The sequence below is a fragment of the Myotis brandtii genome, unplaced genomic scaffold (assembly GCF_000412655.1).
Source record: "Myotis brandtii unplaced genomic scaffold, ASM41265v1 scaffold1058, whole genome shotgun sequence".
NCBI classification, from domain to species: domain Eukaryota; kingdom Metazoa; phylum Chordata; class Mammalia; order Chiroptera; family Vespertilionidae; genus Myotis; species Myotis brandtii.
In genome coordinates this window covers 162,412-177,666 of record NW_005353572.1, presented here as the reverse complement: position 1 = coordinate 177,666, position 15,255 = coordinate 162,412, and the positions used below count along the sequence as shown (strand labels likewise).

The following is a 15,255-nucleotide window of genomic DNA, read 5'->3' as shown; positions in this document are numbered from 1 at the left end:
AAGGCAGCCAATCAATGATTCTCTCTCATCATTGATGTTTCTCTCTCTTCCTCCCTCTCCCTTCCTCTCTTAAATCAATAAAGAAATATATTTTTAAAAAAAAGTGGCCTTGAAGTGATAATTGTTGAAACAGTGATTGGTACTCTAGTATGTTTGAAATTTTCCATAATAAAAAGTTTAAAAATAAGATTATAGTCTGTAGAATGTTTGTTTCTCATGTTGCTGCTGTAATAGTTTTCTTTCCTTTTTTTCCTTCTTCCACGAGAACATTGAATTCACTTATATTCTATGTACAATTACACCATCATTATTATTGCTCTGTAGTTCAGTTATCACTTTATAATGAGTTCCTTTTACTGTACTTTCTTTTAAATATATTTTATTGATTTTTTACAGAGAGGAAGGGAGAGGAATAGAGAGTTAAAAACATCGATGAGAGAGAAACATCGATCAGCTGCCTCCTGCACACTCCATGCTGGGGATGTGCCCGCAACCAAGGTACGTGCCCTTGCCCGGAATCGAACCTGGGACCCTTGAGTCCGCAGGCTGACGCTCTATCCACTGAGCCAAACCTGTGAGGGCTTACTGTACTTTCTTATGACTTCTAGAATAACATGAAGAGTCATTATTTATTTTGTCCTCAAGCTTTATCTGTTTTTTATCCATTGAGGTATTAGTCAATCTGCTAGTATAATTAAAATCTTTTTTATTATCTGATCTATTTTTAATTTAAACTCATTCTCTTTTGTTTGTTTGTTCATTTGTTTTTGTTAATCCTCATCTGAGGATTTTTTTCCCATTAATCTTTAGAGAGAGAGTGGAAGGGAGGTAAGAGGGGAAAGAGAGACAGAAACAGAGACAGAGAAATATCGATGTGAGAGACATCAATTGGGTGCCTACCGCATGTGCCCTGACCAGGGCTGGGAATGGAATCTGCAACCTAGGTACATGCCCTTGACTGGGAATCGAATCAGTGACTCTTTGGTGCACAGGCTGACATTGTAACCACTAAGCAACACGGGTCAGGGCTAAGCTCATTCTTTTTAAAATATATATATATTTTTATTGATTTCAGAGAGGAAGGGAGAGGGAGAGAGAGATAGAAACATCAATGATGAGAATCATTGATCGGCTGTCTCCTGCACACCACCTACTGGGGATCAAGCCTGCAACCTGGGTATGTGCCCTTGACCAGAATCAAACCCGGGACCTTTCAGTCCGCAGGCTGATTCTCTATCCACTGAGCCAAACCAGCAAGAGCAAAGGTTGAGATTTTAAAAGAGCAAATTATTAGCAGTTACTACTTTACAGAAGCTGAAAACAAACCATGTTCTAGAACAGTGGTTCTCAACCTTCTGGCCCTTTAAATACAGTTCCTCATGTTGTGACCCAACCATAAAATTATTTTCGTTGCTACTTCATAACTGTAATGTTGCTACTGTTATGAATCGTAATGTAAATATCTGATATGCAGGATGGTCTTAGGCGACCCCTGTGAAAGGGTCGTTCGACCACCAAAGGGGTCGCGACCCACAGATTGAGAACCGCTGTTCTAGAATAACCACTTAATGGAATAGATAATGGTTTGGAAGTACTGTTCTGAAACTGAAATTGATATTTGAAGATATGAAATATTATATATATATAAATAAATAAAAATAAATAAATGAATATACATATCTATATTTCTGATATTTCAAACCAGAATACCAATGCATACCAGTAGAACATTTGCAATTTTATCAGGTGAGTTAGATTTCTAAGATAAGAGTATAAGAGAGAGAAACATTTTAGATTTTTTTCTTTTCCCTTTCTTTTATACATTCTCCTTATCTATTAAGCAGTACTTTTCAAATTTTAATGGGGAGCTTGTGATAGTACAGATGCTTGGGCCTAAACCCCAGGTTTTCTCATTTCATAGGTCTGGGATGGGACCCACGAATTTACATTTCTAATCAGCTTTCAGTTGATGCTAATGCTGCAGGTCTGCAGACCACACTTTGAGTAGCACCTAAAGCATAAGGAGCCGAAACCGGTTTGGCTCAGTGGATAGAGCGTCAGCCTGTGGACTGAAAGGTCCCAGGTTCGATTCCGGTCAAGGGCATGTACCTTGGTTGCGGGCACATCCACAGTAGGAGATGTGCAGGAGGCAGCTGATCGATGTTTCTCTCTCATCGATGTTTCTAACTCTCTATCTCTCTCCCTTCCTCTCTGTAAAAAGTCAATAAAGTATATTAAAAAAAAAAAAAGCATAAGAAGCTAGAGTTCTACCAGAATGGGAGGTGTGGGTAGGGGATTGATATTTATTAGTCCCATTTCACCTTTTCCTTGCTTTCATAAAGTAAATTTGTTTTCTGCTGCACTGAGAAGATAGAAGCTCTTAGGTTGTTACTCCAACTTCATGCCTGGACACTTACGTCTTTGACTTACTGACTCTAAGCTACACCCATTCAGTCTTTGTCACCTTCCCACCTCAAGCCAATTTCTCTAAAATGTATTATATTTTCTCTCACCTCTTTGGGAACCTTCATTTTTTATACCTTCCAGACTATTCCCAACCAATGTCCCTCTTCTGGTTCTTTTTTTCTCTCAAGCTATTATACTTCTTCCATCTTTAAAAGAAAAGATTCTCTGAACCTTCTGATGCCTTCTAAATATTGTCTTATCTCCCTCCTCCCCTTTCTAGTCAGGCTTTTTGTTGGTTGTGTTCATTCATGATATTGATTCTCTTCAGATATGTATCATCATGCCTTTGTTGCTAATTTTTGTTTGTTTGTTTGTTGCTAATTTGAATGGATGCTTTACATTTCCCATCTCACTTGAATATCATTAAACAATATTAGCTACTTTGTCCTTGCAAATATTTCCTTGGCTTCCATTACACCATTTTTTAAGAGCTTCTTTTTATATTTCTAAGGTCCTTTGTAACCTTCCTCTGTGAGTTTTTCTTCCTCTTGTTGACCTCTTAAATTTGGTGTTCTTCAGGCATATATTCCTAATTATTACTACCTTGATTTTAACCATCAATTACATGCTAAATACTCTCAAAGTGATATCTCCAAGCTATATCTCTCTTCTGAATTCTAACTGCCCTATAAGACATCTTGCTTAGGAATCTCAATTTTTTTACTTATCTATAACCACACCATTGTCTGTTTTTGTCCCCTGAATCTCCTTATCCTCTATATTTCTTTTGATGGGTTTCACAAATCATGTAGTCTTTTTCTTTCCCTTACTCCCCACATTCAGTCTTCAAGTCCTATAGATTCTGTAATCTCAAACGTTCTCAAATCATCCTCTATCCCACTACTATGTTATTGGTACATGCTATCATCATTACCACCATTACCACACTTTGGAATTGGCTTATACTCATCTGTTCTTAAAGTTTTGTGGGGGGTTTTTTTTTTTACAGAAAACAAAAGAAATTTATTATCTCATAGTTCTAGAAGTATAGGGAGGCTAGAAATCTGAAATCAAGTTATCAGCAGAGCTGTGCTCCTCTGAAGGCTCCAGGGGACAATCTGTTCCGTGCTTCATCTAGCTCTCCTGGCCCCAAGGGCTCCCTGACTTGGGACCTCCATCTTTATATGGCTACCTCTTCCCTATGTTGTTCTTCAAGTTTTAGTTCATATCATTTCTTCCAGGAAGGCTGTCCTGACCAAGCCCAGTATGAGCTCCTATAACAGCCTTTGTATATCATTTTCATTATACTTATCAAACTATGTTTTAATAATATTCTCTCTTTTGCTAAGAGTAGAAGCCTCTTGCAGAGATTCTCTTTTTTTTCATATTTATCCTTACAGTTTAGCATAGTAACTAGGCTAAAGTAGACATTTAAATGTTTCTTGGATGAATGAGTAACTCATGAGAACAATTTATTGCCATAATTTCTCAATTCTTTGTTCATGGATGATTCATTTCTATCCCATTTTTTCCCTACATATAGGAGGCAGAATATGAATTGAAGAATTTTAAATAAAAATAATACTTTCATAATAGCATGAAATTTTTTTTTTATAAAAACAGTGATCTGTTAACAAGAAAACTTTGTGGTATATAATTTGTGTTTGTAGCTTTTTAATTAAGTCTTGTTTTAAATTTGTAGTCTTTAGATAGCTTTACATCAAACAATGGACCATATCGATATTACTTGGGTGGTGATCCCAATAAGCCCTTGGAAAATTCTGGTTTTCCTGAAGATGTTCAAATTTCTCCTGGAAATGGCAACATTGGGGAGATGCAGGTGGCAGCAGTCGAAGGAAAAGGTGAAGTAAAGCATGGAGGAGAAGATGGCAGAAGTAACAGTGGAGCGCCACACCCTGAGAAACGGGGTGGAGAAAATGAGGAATTCTCTAATGTCAGAAGAGGGAGAGGTGTGTATTCTTTCTTTCTTTCTTTTTTTCTTTCTTCCTTTCTTTCTTTCTTTCTCCCTTCCCTTTTTTAAAAATTTCTAGTTCTCTCCTTCTATTCCACAAGGCATAGTGGTGTTTTCTCTAAAAATATGGGGAGGGGGCATTTCTATATTTTTATTTTTTATGCGATTTTTTGAGGCAGCCAACTTTCACTCACTGCGTAGTCACTTAGCAGTTCCTCCAACTGTGCTGATGCTTATTTTACTTACTTTTGATAAAAATTAAAATTCTTTGTCTTTTTTACATTTTTTCACTTAAGTCAAAAGATATCATTTCACGTTGACAACTCAGATACATAAAATGTTACAACAAATAAAAGAATATTTAACAATAAAAAAGTAAGCATTAAGAATAATAATGTGACCCTGGCTGGCTTGGCTCAGTGGATAAAGCGTCGGCCTGCAGACTGAAGGGTCCCAGGTTCGATTCCGGTTAGGGGCACATGCCTGGGTTGTGGGCTTGGTCCCCGGTGGGGGGTGTGCAGGAGGCAGCCGATCGGTGATTCCCTCTTGTCATTGATGTTTCTATCTCTCTCTCCTTCTCCCTTCCTCTCTGAAATCCATAAAGAAATGTATATTTAAAAAAAAAAGAAAAAAGAAGAAGAATGTGATGAGGTAATAGAGAGTTGAATGGGGAAGAAAAGTAAATAATTGTTCATAGTAAGGAATGAATAGATATTGTCAAAAAAGAGAATTAATGTAAAGACAAATGCCATGTTATCTCACTTATGTGGAATTTAAAAAACAAACAAACAAAAACAAGCTCATAAATACAGAGAACAGATTGCAGATTGGTGGTTCCCAGAGGTGGAAAGAGGGCAAAATGGGTGAAGGTGGTTGAAAGGTACAAACTTTTAGTTATAAAATAAATAAGTCATGGAGATGTAATATACAACATGACTACAGTTAAATGATTCTATATTATATATTTGAAAATTACTAAGAGAATAGATCTTAAAAGTTCTTATCACAAGAAAACAAATCTGTAACTACATATGGTGACGGATGTTAACTAGACTTATTGTGGTGATCATTTCGCAATATATACAAATACCAAATCATTATGTTGTACACCTAAAATAAAAGGAAAATCCCTGTTTAATTTTATGAGGTCATAAAACATTAAAGGATTATCTGTGAATTTGGTTGAAAAAAACCTACATAAAACAAATTAAGACATGGTTTTGTGAATACTGCTGCTTTAGGGTTCCAGGATTCTGAAGGGCAATGAGGTAGATAATTTTCGGTTTATTGTGGAAAACAAAACAAGCAGCCCTAGTTGGTTTGGCTCAGTGGATACAGCGTCGGCCTGCAGACTCAAGGGTCCCAGGTTCAATTCCAATCAAGGGAATGTACCTTGGTTGCGGGCACATACCCAGTAGGGAGTGTGCAGGAGGCAGCTGATCGATGTTTCTCTCTCATTGATGTTTCTAACTCTCTATCCCTCTCCCTTCCTCTCTGTAAAAAAATCAATAAAATATATTAAAAACAAACAAAAATACAACAAGCAAAACTTACCCATTATATTAGCAAATGTAAAAACTTAAAGTATTTCATTTCTGCAAAGGTAGGGTAGCATGGTGGTACCTTTTATACATTGCAGTACAGAACATCTCAGCCTTTCTAAAAAATAGCTTGGCAACACTCGTGAGGAACTGCCACAGAGTTGTTAACCCTTGACCCAGTAATTCTTCTTCAAATCTTTCTGTCCTAAAAAAATCAGCAGAAATCTAGACAAGAATTTATATACAAAGACATTTATTTCAATGTTATTTGTAATTGCAAAAATTTGAATTGATCGTAACTATCCAAAAGTGGATAATAAGATTGAATAAATTACTTTATGTCTTACTAGGGAATTTATGCAGCCATTTCAATGTTTTTGGAATAAAACTCAATGATTATAAATGTTTATAGTATTTTTTTAAAGTAGGATACAAAATCATGTATAAGGGGTAATGCCAATTCTGTAAATATATGCATAGAAAAAAATAAATGGATATATAGTAACATTTTTATAGTAATGAGATTTTAATATTTATACAAATGTAATGGAATTTATAATAAGCATTTTATTTTTATATTTTTAAAACATTTTTTGTTTTTATTTTATTATTATTAATATACATATCTTTTATTGATTTCAGAGAGGAGGGAGAGGGAGAGAGAGATGGAAACATCAATGAGAATCATTGATCGGCTGCCTCTTGCATGCCCCCTATTGGGAATCAAGCATGCAGCTCCGGGCATATGCCCTTGACTGGAATAGAACCTGGAGCACTTTAGTCCACAAGACGATGCTCTATCCACTGAGCCAAACCAGCGAGTGCCAAGAAAAGCATTTTAAATCACTTGAGAGACTTACAGTGACCAGAAAGGAAAATATAGCTATTTAATATAGTTTTTAATACTCTAAAGAAAGTCTTCAAATATTTCCAATCTTGTTATTTTTAGTAAAGAATTTTTGAGAATGCACCCTGAATATGTATGCATCATTTGTGAATTATATGCATTTAGTCATGTACTAGTATATTAAGTACATTATAAAACATTAAACAAAAATCTAAGAATATATCAATATAAATAGAAGTGTACATATCTATTCTTTGACCCCAGTAATTTATTTTGTGTAGTTCCTGATTGCTCCCACTCCACTTAGGAGAGTTAGATCTTAAATAATAGGAAAATGAATAAAACACACCATTTCTACTTTTACAGGAATAACTTACAACTAACCTCTTTTGCTCTCTTAAAATAGGACATAGGATGCAACATTTGAGCGAAGGAACCAAGGGTCGACAAATGGGAAGTGGAGGTGATGGGGAACGCTGGGGTTCAGATAGAGGAACAAGAGGCAGCCTCAATGAGCAGATTGCTCTTGTGCTCATGCGACTGCAGGAGGACATGCAGAACGTCCTTCAGAGACTTCATAAACTGGAAACACTAACAGCTTCCCAGGTAAGCTTCCAAGTATATCTTCTACTTGTTGATGTTTTGAAACTGTATAATCTATATTGATCAGATTTACAGAAATCAATGTATTTTAATGATTAAAAAATAAATAAATAGGACCTACTTTCGAAAATATTACTTCAAACTGACCCAAAAGCTAAATGCCAGTTAAAATAATAGTAAAATTTTAGTGTAAATTAGCAGTACCATTTTGGAGGAAGGATAGGTTGCTTGGTGGTAGAAGAATAAGAACTTTAAAAATAGTTTAATTTAAGTAACTAATAAATAGATCATACCTAATGCCTTAGAGTTCATCATTAAAGAGTCATTCTTTTGTAGTAAATATTGTCCTCTATCTTGACCTCTTTTAAAAATGCTGTAGAGCCCTGACTGGTGTGGCTTAGTGGTTGAGCATTGATCTATGAACCAGGAGGTCAGGGGACTTGCCTGGGTTGTGGGCTCAATTCCTGATCCCTGGCCAGGGATGTGCAGGAAGCAGCCCATCAATGTTCCATTCTAACATCGATGTTTTGCTCTCTCTCTCTCTCCCTCTCCTTTCCTCTCTAAAAATCAATAAAACAATAAAATCTTTTTAAAAAATGCTGTAAAGATATGTTAAGTTACTGATTCTTTTTGTTGTTGTTAATCCTTATCCAAGGATATGTTTCCATTGATCTTTTTAGAGAGAATGAGAGAGGAGAAGACAGAAACATCGATGTGAGAGAGACACATTGATTAGTGTGATGTTTCTCTTTCCTTGATGTTTTTATCTCTCCCTCCCTTCCACTCTCCCTAAAAATCAATGGAAAAAATAGCCTCTAGTGAGGATTAACAAAACAGAAAAAGAAAGAAAATTCACTCGAAAAGGAGATTCAAATGTGTGTGCCCCAAGGAGGGCTGCCCCTACCCAGGTTTTAATGACTACCTCTCTACTGAAAGCTCAGTATTTCCAAAGAAACTATATGACAGCAACTTTATGAATCTGGGCAAACTTGATACAGAAAAATAGTCACAAAAAGTAATACATTAAGAGTAGTCATTTGGACTTACTTAACAGGTCTGCTCTTAGTATTTAATTCATGGATAATTTATTATTATTTCACATTTTAATTGTATTTCTTTTTAAAACATTTACATTGACTTGAGAGAGAAAGGGAGAGGGAGAGAGAGAGATAGAAACATCAACGCTAAGAGAGAATAATCGATCAGCTGCCTCCTGCATGCCCTCTACTGAGGATCGAGCCCACAACCTGGGCATATGCCCTGACCAGGAATCAAACTGTCAACCTCTTGGTTGATTGATGCTCAATCAACTGTACCACACTGGCCAGATGGAGTCCTTGTCTTTTTTAAAAAAGATTCTGACAGATTAAGGACTTTCCCCCTTAAATTTTGCGTAATTCATTTGTATGAATGAAAATTTGCATAAATAGCCCAGCCAGGGCAATTCTCTGGATATTTTATTCTTTTAAGTATATTAAAAATAAAATTTTAGCCCTGGCCAGTTAGCTCAGTTGATTAGAGCATTGTCCTAATATGCCAAAGTTGGGATTTAATCTCTGGTCAGGGCATATACAAGAAGCAACCAATAAATGCATAAATAAATAGAACAACAAATCAATGTTTCTCTCTCTTTGACAAGTATCATTGAGTTTTTTCTTTAACAATATATATGGATAAATATCATTAAAGCAAAAAATTATGGTGCTTATTATATAAGTACTAGAGGCCCCATGCACGAAATTTTTGCATAGGTGGCGTCCCCAGGCCTGGTTGGCAATCAGGGCTGATCAGGTTCCCAGCCTCCCCACCTCCCCACTCCTTCCCTCACCACCCGTGTCTGCTGCCACCCACCCCCAGTTCCCAGGAACAGGCCCTGATCAGGCGATCAGGACCTACCGGCGGCGGGGAGGGACTGGGAGGTTGCTGGAGGCCCCAATCAGGTGATCCGCCTGCAGGCTAGGGGGAGGAACCAACTACCACTGCAGCAGATGGGCAGCAGGCTGATTGGGGCCTGCTGGCCAGGGGAGGGACGAGGGGAGGGACCCAGGAGGTTGCCTGCTGGCCCCAAGGAGGGAGCTGCCCTCGGCCGCCCTGGGAAAGGGGCCATGTCTGCTGCCACCCACCCCCCGCTCCCCGTCCCAGCCTGGGGGCCCAGCCCAATCAGGCAATCGGGGACTGCTGGCCAGGGGGAGGGACCAGGAGGTTGGCCAGCAGGCTCCATTGGCGATCGGAGCCTGCGGGCTGGGAGCAGCTCCTGCGTTGAGCGTCTGCCCCCTAGTGGTCAGTGTGCATCATAGCAACCAGTCGTTCCGTCATAATGGTCGCTTAGGCTTTTATATATAGATAGATTGCCAGTTACTTTTTAGTTGTAAGCAAGTGCCTTTGGGAATCTTCATTTGCCTTTCCAGAACATTTGTTACTTAGAAAAAAAATTTACTTATAGTTGCATTTATTCTGATTCTGTCTTAGTATTTGTTAGTAGTTGCTGATTTGCTCACCTTGAGTTCCTTTCTAAATCATACTGACTTATAGGACCTTGGATAAATCATCAGATACCTGGGAGCTCAACTTTGTAAATCTACCCTCTATTTCTTTTTTTAAAAAACATTTTTAAAAATATATTTTATTGATTTTTGACAGAGAGGAAGAGAGAGGGATAGAGAGTTAGAAACATCGATGAGAGAGAAACATTGATCAGCTGCCTCCTGCACACCCCCTACTGCGGATGTGCCTGCAACCAAGGGACATGCCCTTCACCGGAATCAAACCTGGGACCCTTCAGTCCACAGGCTGGCACTCTATCCACTGAGCCAAACCGGTTAGGGCTACCTTCTATTTCTTTTTTTTTTCTCGTATCATATTAAACTGATAAGAACAGATACTACACTTGATCTTAGCCAAAAGGCCGAGAAGTGATACCTTCTATTTCTTAAGCCTGAAGAAGTGCCATTAAAGTGAATTTTTTGGTTAGATATTATTATGCCTGCAAGGTACTATTACAAGAGCGTTATAAAAATCTTTACCTTTTCTGGATTGTTTCCACATTTGCAACTTGAGTATACTAGAACTGTAACTTCTTTAACACCTTAATGGTCTGAAGACTTAGTGCAACATCCAGAGAAAATTAATTTAGTTTTACCTGTAAGGTGTAGTCAAACTGGGCCACACACATTTGCCAGCAGCAGGCTCCCTCCCACCCTGGGTCTTAGCACTTGCTGTTCTCTCTGCACAGAAGTAACCCACATAGCTTACAATTGTTCTTTGTTTAGGTCTTTGCTCAAATTTCAGCAAAGCCTTCCTGGGCCGCTCCTGCTTCTAAGCTTTCCCTCCTCCAATATGTCTCATCTCCCTTCTCTGTTTTATTTTTCTTTATGACATTTATCACTACCTGACATACAGTATATTTTACTGATTTATTTGTTATTACCTGTAGCCTTCCATTAGAATATAAGCTTCATTAAGTCAGCGATTTTTGTCACTTTGCTCAATGCCCAGAATAGTGACTACTACATAATAGACACTCAGTAAATTTTTATTGAATGAATCAATGAATGATCTCATTAATCTTTATACCATTTCTCTGAAGTTATAATTAATGGAGAAACTGGAATAATAAGTTTCTAACATCTAGCCTAAAGAAACTTGTGTTTGGGATGAGCTTTGTTTCCTAAATTAGTTTCAAATTTTTCTCCTTAATATATACTTCTCATTAAAAAAACCTGCAATATGCCCGACCACCATGGCGCAGTGGCTGAGCATCAACCTATGAACCAGGATGTCACCAGTTTGATTCCTGGTCAGGGCACATGTCTGGTTTGCAGGTTCCATCCCCAGGGCAGGAGGCAGCCAATCACTGATTCTCTCTCATTATTATTATTTTTTTTCTCTCTCTCATTATTGATATTTCTATCTGTCTCTCTCCCTTCCTCACTGAAATAAAAAATATATTACAAAATAAGAAAAAAATAAAAACCTACAATACTCCTCCCCCAAAGGTAATTATGTGAGGTGTTAATTAACTTGAGTATGGTAATCATTTCCTAATGCCTCATTTATATGAGGCATGTGGCCAACTGGCTGCAAGTTTGCCATGCCTGTCCTAATGTATACGTATATCAAATCTTCAAGTTGTATATTTTAAATATATATAATTTTATTTGTCAATTATACCTAAATGAAGCTGGAAAAAAGTTAACACTAATAATACATTTTTCAAATCTATCAATATCTCTTTTGCTATAACTTATTATGGAGTTCCAAAACATATCTTTGGATATCATTTATATAATCTTTACAATTTTTTGTTGTTGTTAATCCTCACCTGTGGATATACTTTTCCCATTGATTTTTTGGAAAGAGTGGAAGGGAGAGAGGGAGGGAGGAGGAGAGATAGAAAAAAATTGATGAGTGAGAAACATATTGCTTTCTCCCTCATGCACCCTGACCAGGTCCCAGGATCGATTCTGCAACCTAGGCACGTGCCCTTGACTGGGAATCACACCTGAGACCCTTTGGTCCATGGGCGATTCTAACTGTTTAGCAATACTCGTCAGGGCTAATCTTTACATTTTTAATTAATGATGAAGACTGCAGTTCTCAAGTGTGTTTGTAAATTGGTAGTTTGTATGGAAATTAAAGATTTCTAACCAACTGGCCAGGTAGCTCAGTTGGTTAGAACGTCATTCTGATACACCAGGGTTGTGAGTTTGATCATTCGTCAGGGCACATACAAGAAGCAACCAATGAATGCATAAGTGTAACAACAAATCAATATTTTTTTCTCTCTTCCCTTTCTTTCCCTCTTTCTCTCTAAAAATCAATAAATAGCCCTGGCTGGTGTGGCTCAGTTGGTTGGGTGATGTCCTGTGCACCTTAAGATTGCAGATTCGATTCCCGGTTAGGGCACGTATCCAAATTGCAGGCTTGATCCTCAGTAGGAGGCATGCAGGAGGCAGCAGATTTTTTTGCTCACATCGATATTTTTTTCTCTCTCTCTCCCTTTTCCTTCCTCTCTCTCTAAGTCAATAAAAATATTTTTAAAATAAAAAAATCCATAAATTCATGAGAAAAGTTGATTAGGTAATTAAATAAGAATGTAAAATAAGTAATGGTTTAGGTTAATTTAAGGTGTTTTTTGTTGTTGTTGTTGCTTTAAACGTTTTTATTGATTTCAGAGAGAAAGAGGGAGGGAGAGAGAGAGAGATAGAAACATCCATGATGAAGAGAATCATCGATTGGTTGCCTCCTGTGTGCCCTCTACTGGGGATCCAGCCTGACAGAATCAAACTGAGACCTCCTGGTTCATAGCTCAACGGTCAACTTACTGAGCCACACCATCAGGCAATTTAAGATTTTGATAATTTCTAAAATTTAAAATATAAAACGTCAAAAGTATTTATTAGGCTAGTAATTTCAAGGACCTTAAAAAATGCTAGGGACCTTGTCATTTGGTCAATATGGTTTTCAGGATAATCAAATCATAACAGAAGAAGAGAGAATAAACTAATTTCAGTTTTGTTTTTAAGATAGGAAATTGAAAAATTACTGTAGCCCTATCTGGTTTGGCTCAGAGGATAGAGTGTTGGTCTGTGGACTGAAGGGTCCGGGTTTGATTCCCTGCAAGGGCACATACCTGAGTTGTGGGCTCGCAGTAGGGGCATGCAGGAGGCAGCTGATCAATGATTCTCATCATTGATGTTTCTATCTCTCTCTCCTTTCCTTTCTGAAATCAATAAAAATATATTTTAAAAAAAGAAAAATTATTGTATTTTTCTTTTTTATCAAAGCTAAATCACTTTCATTTGTATTTATAGGCAAAATCATCAACCTTACAGACTAGTAATCTGCCTCCCTCACAGGTAAGAAATCTTTTTTAAATCTAAGAGCCAGTGTTTCAAGTAAGTTACAGTTAATTTAGATTATATCAAGCCCTTAAAGAATTCCAGATGACATCTACCCTTTAGGACTTTGAAATTAAAAGCATATATTTATTTTGTGTTTATTTAAGTCTGAACTACTCCTGAAAGTTTATTTGCCAAATTATTGTCTGAAATACAGATTATCCTCCTCTCTTTATCAGGTGATTTATTATTAGTTACATATTTTCAGAATTATGAATTGTTTTTAAGTTTATACATACAATATGTAATAGATTGCTGACCAGCTTATTTTATTTTGTTAGAGATCATCGTGGTGGCCCTTCGAGATGTCTCCTGGTGCATTAACCTTTGCTATCGTATGGCCTTTTATTGCCCAGTGGTTGGTGTATTTATATTATCAAAGAAGGAGAAGGTAATATAGTTTTATAATTCAAAGTGGTGCATAAACTCTTAATAAAGAAGAGCCTTTAGCTGCAGTTAAAAGGATAGGCCCATTTCATAGATATATTGTCATACTGAATGTTGTACTGATCCTGAGATAGAAATTATTTTGGAAATGATACATGGTGGGTTTCTAGGTACTTGTTGGACTTAAGCCTTTTTTCACTTGAGAGTATATGGTAGATTTATGCACCTTTGATTTAAGCAACAATAACAAAATGGTTATAGGCTTACTTTTATGGCTTATGAAGAAACAATGTTCTTGAAGTCTGATCTTTACTTTGGGCCCCTTACTAATAAAAAGGACAATGGAGCCCTGGACAGTTTTGCTGAGGGTTAGAGTGTCAGCCCTTGGACCAGTAAAGGGCACATACCTGGGTTGCAGGTTTGATCACTGCACCAGTCAGGGCAGGTGTAGGAAGCAACCAATCAATGTGTCTCTCACATTGATGTTTCTCTCTTCCTCCCTTCTACTCTCCCTAAAAATCAATGGAAAAAATATCCTCAGGTGAGAATTAAAGAAAAAAATAAGCCCTAAGGATAGGTAAAAAAACAAACAAACAAACAAACAAAAAAACCTGCATGCTCTCTATACCTATGAAATATAGATATTGATTTTCAGAAAATGCTCAGCTTGTAGTTGAACATTCTCTAGAAATAGGGATTATTCTTATTTGAGGGCCAGGAATTCCAGTTTGGGATGCTAGGAGGTAGCTCAGATAAATCTGAGAATAAGAGATTGCAATTCTTGAAAGTGCTCTGAGATTATCTAGGTTAGGAATACCTGAGGCCAAAACTCTTGGGTTCAAGAAAATCCTTAAAACACTCTTTTGGGCACTATATAAACTGAGTTACTTTCCATGGATGGGCCCATAGAAAATTGCTTACCTCACTGCTGGCCTCACTGATTATGTTTTGGTATTATGTCACCATTTCCCATTAAGTGAGAACAGATGGGGAAAAGAAATAGGGAACTTAATAATAAGATTTTGAGTGCAGTAGAAATAAATATTTAAAAATATGCAGGTTTACATAATAATGGGTGTGTTGTTCCTCTACCAAAGAACCCAAGTTTCTAATTATTACATTTGATAACAAAAAGCAAAAACCAAACATTTGCCTTTCTCTATGGAGGGATTATCAGACACTAGTATAAATGCTCCAGTTATCCTATCTAATAAAAGAGAAACATGGTAATTAGCCGTACCTCCGCTACCCTTCCCATTGGCTAATCAGCGAGATATGCAAATTAACTGCCAGCCAAGATGGCGGCCGGCAGCCAGGCAGCTTGAAGCTAACAGGAGGCTTGCTTGCTCCAGTGACGGAGGAAGCCAACGTGCCCCGCCTGCCGCTGCCGGCCTCTGAGCTTGCAGTTTGAAACATTGTTACAAATATAGAAGCTAAGCAAAACCCCAGAAACCTGCTTTCGGCCAGCCGGGATCTCAGAGCTGGAGTTGAAACAGTGTTTCGATTATAGAACCGAAACAAACCAGATACCTGCTTTCAGCAGCCGAGGCCTCAGAGCTGGAGCCAAGCCTCAGAGCTAAAGCTGGCCCAGAATAAAAA

At 37.5% G+C, this 15,255-nt stretch overlaps 1 protein-coding gene across 11 annotated transcripts in view; it reads left to right on the top strand.

The window, feature by feature from the left end:
- ACBD5 (acyl-CoA binding domain containing 5) overlaps nt 1–15,255 on the top strand; it is a 60,089-nt gene that overhangs the window by 35,157 nt on the left and 9,677 nt on the right. For 7 of the 11 annotated variants that reach the window (XM_014540616.1, XM_014540610.1, XM_014540621.1 and 4 more), the window contains 4 exons: nt 4,109–4,376; nt 7,173–7,372; nt 13,183–13,227; nt 13,551–13,660. In XM_014540616.1, the coding sequence (XP_014396102.1) occupies nt 4,109–4,376; nt 7,173–7,372; nt 13,183–13,227; nt 13,551–13,660 (623 nt within the window). Of the gene's footprint in view, nt 1–4,108; nt 4,377–7,172; nt 7,373–13,182; nt 13,228–13,550; nt 13,665–15,255 lie in introns of those variants that run through there. The other 4 variants (XM_005856968.2, XM_014540641.1, XM_014540654.1 and 1 more) reach the window with 1 other exon arrangement.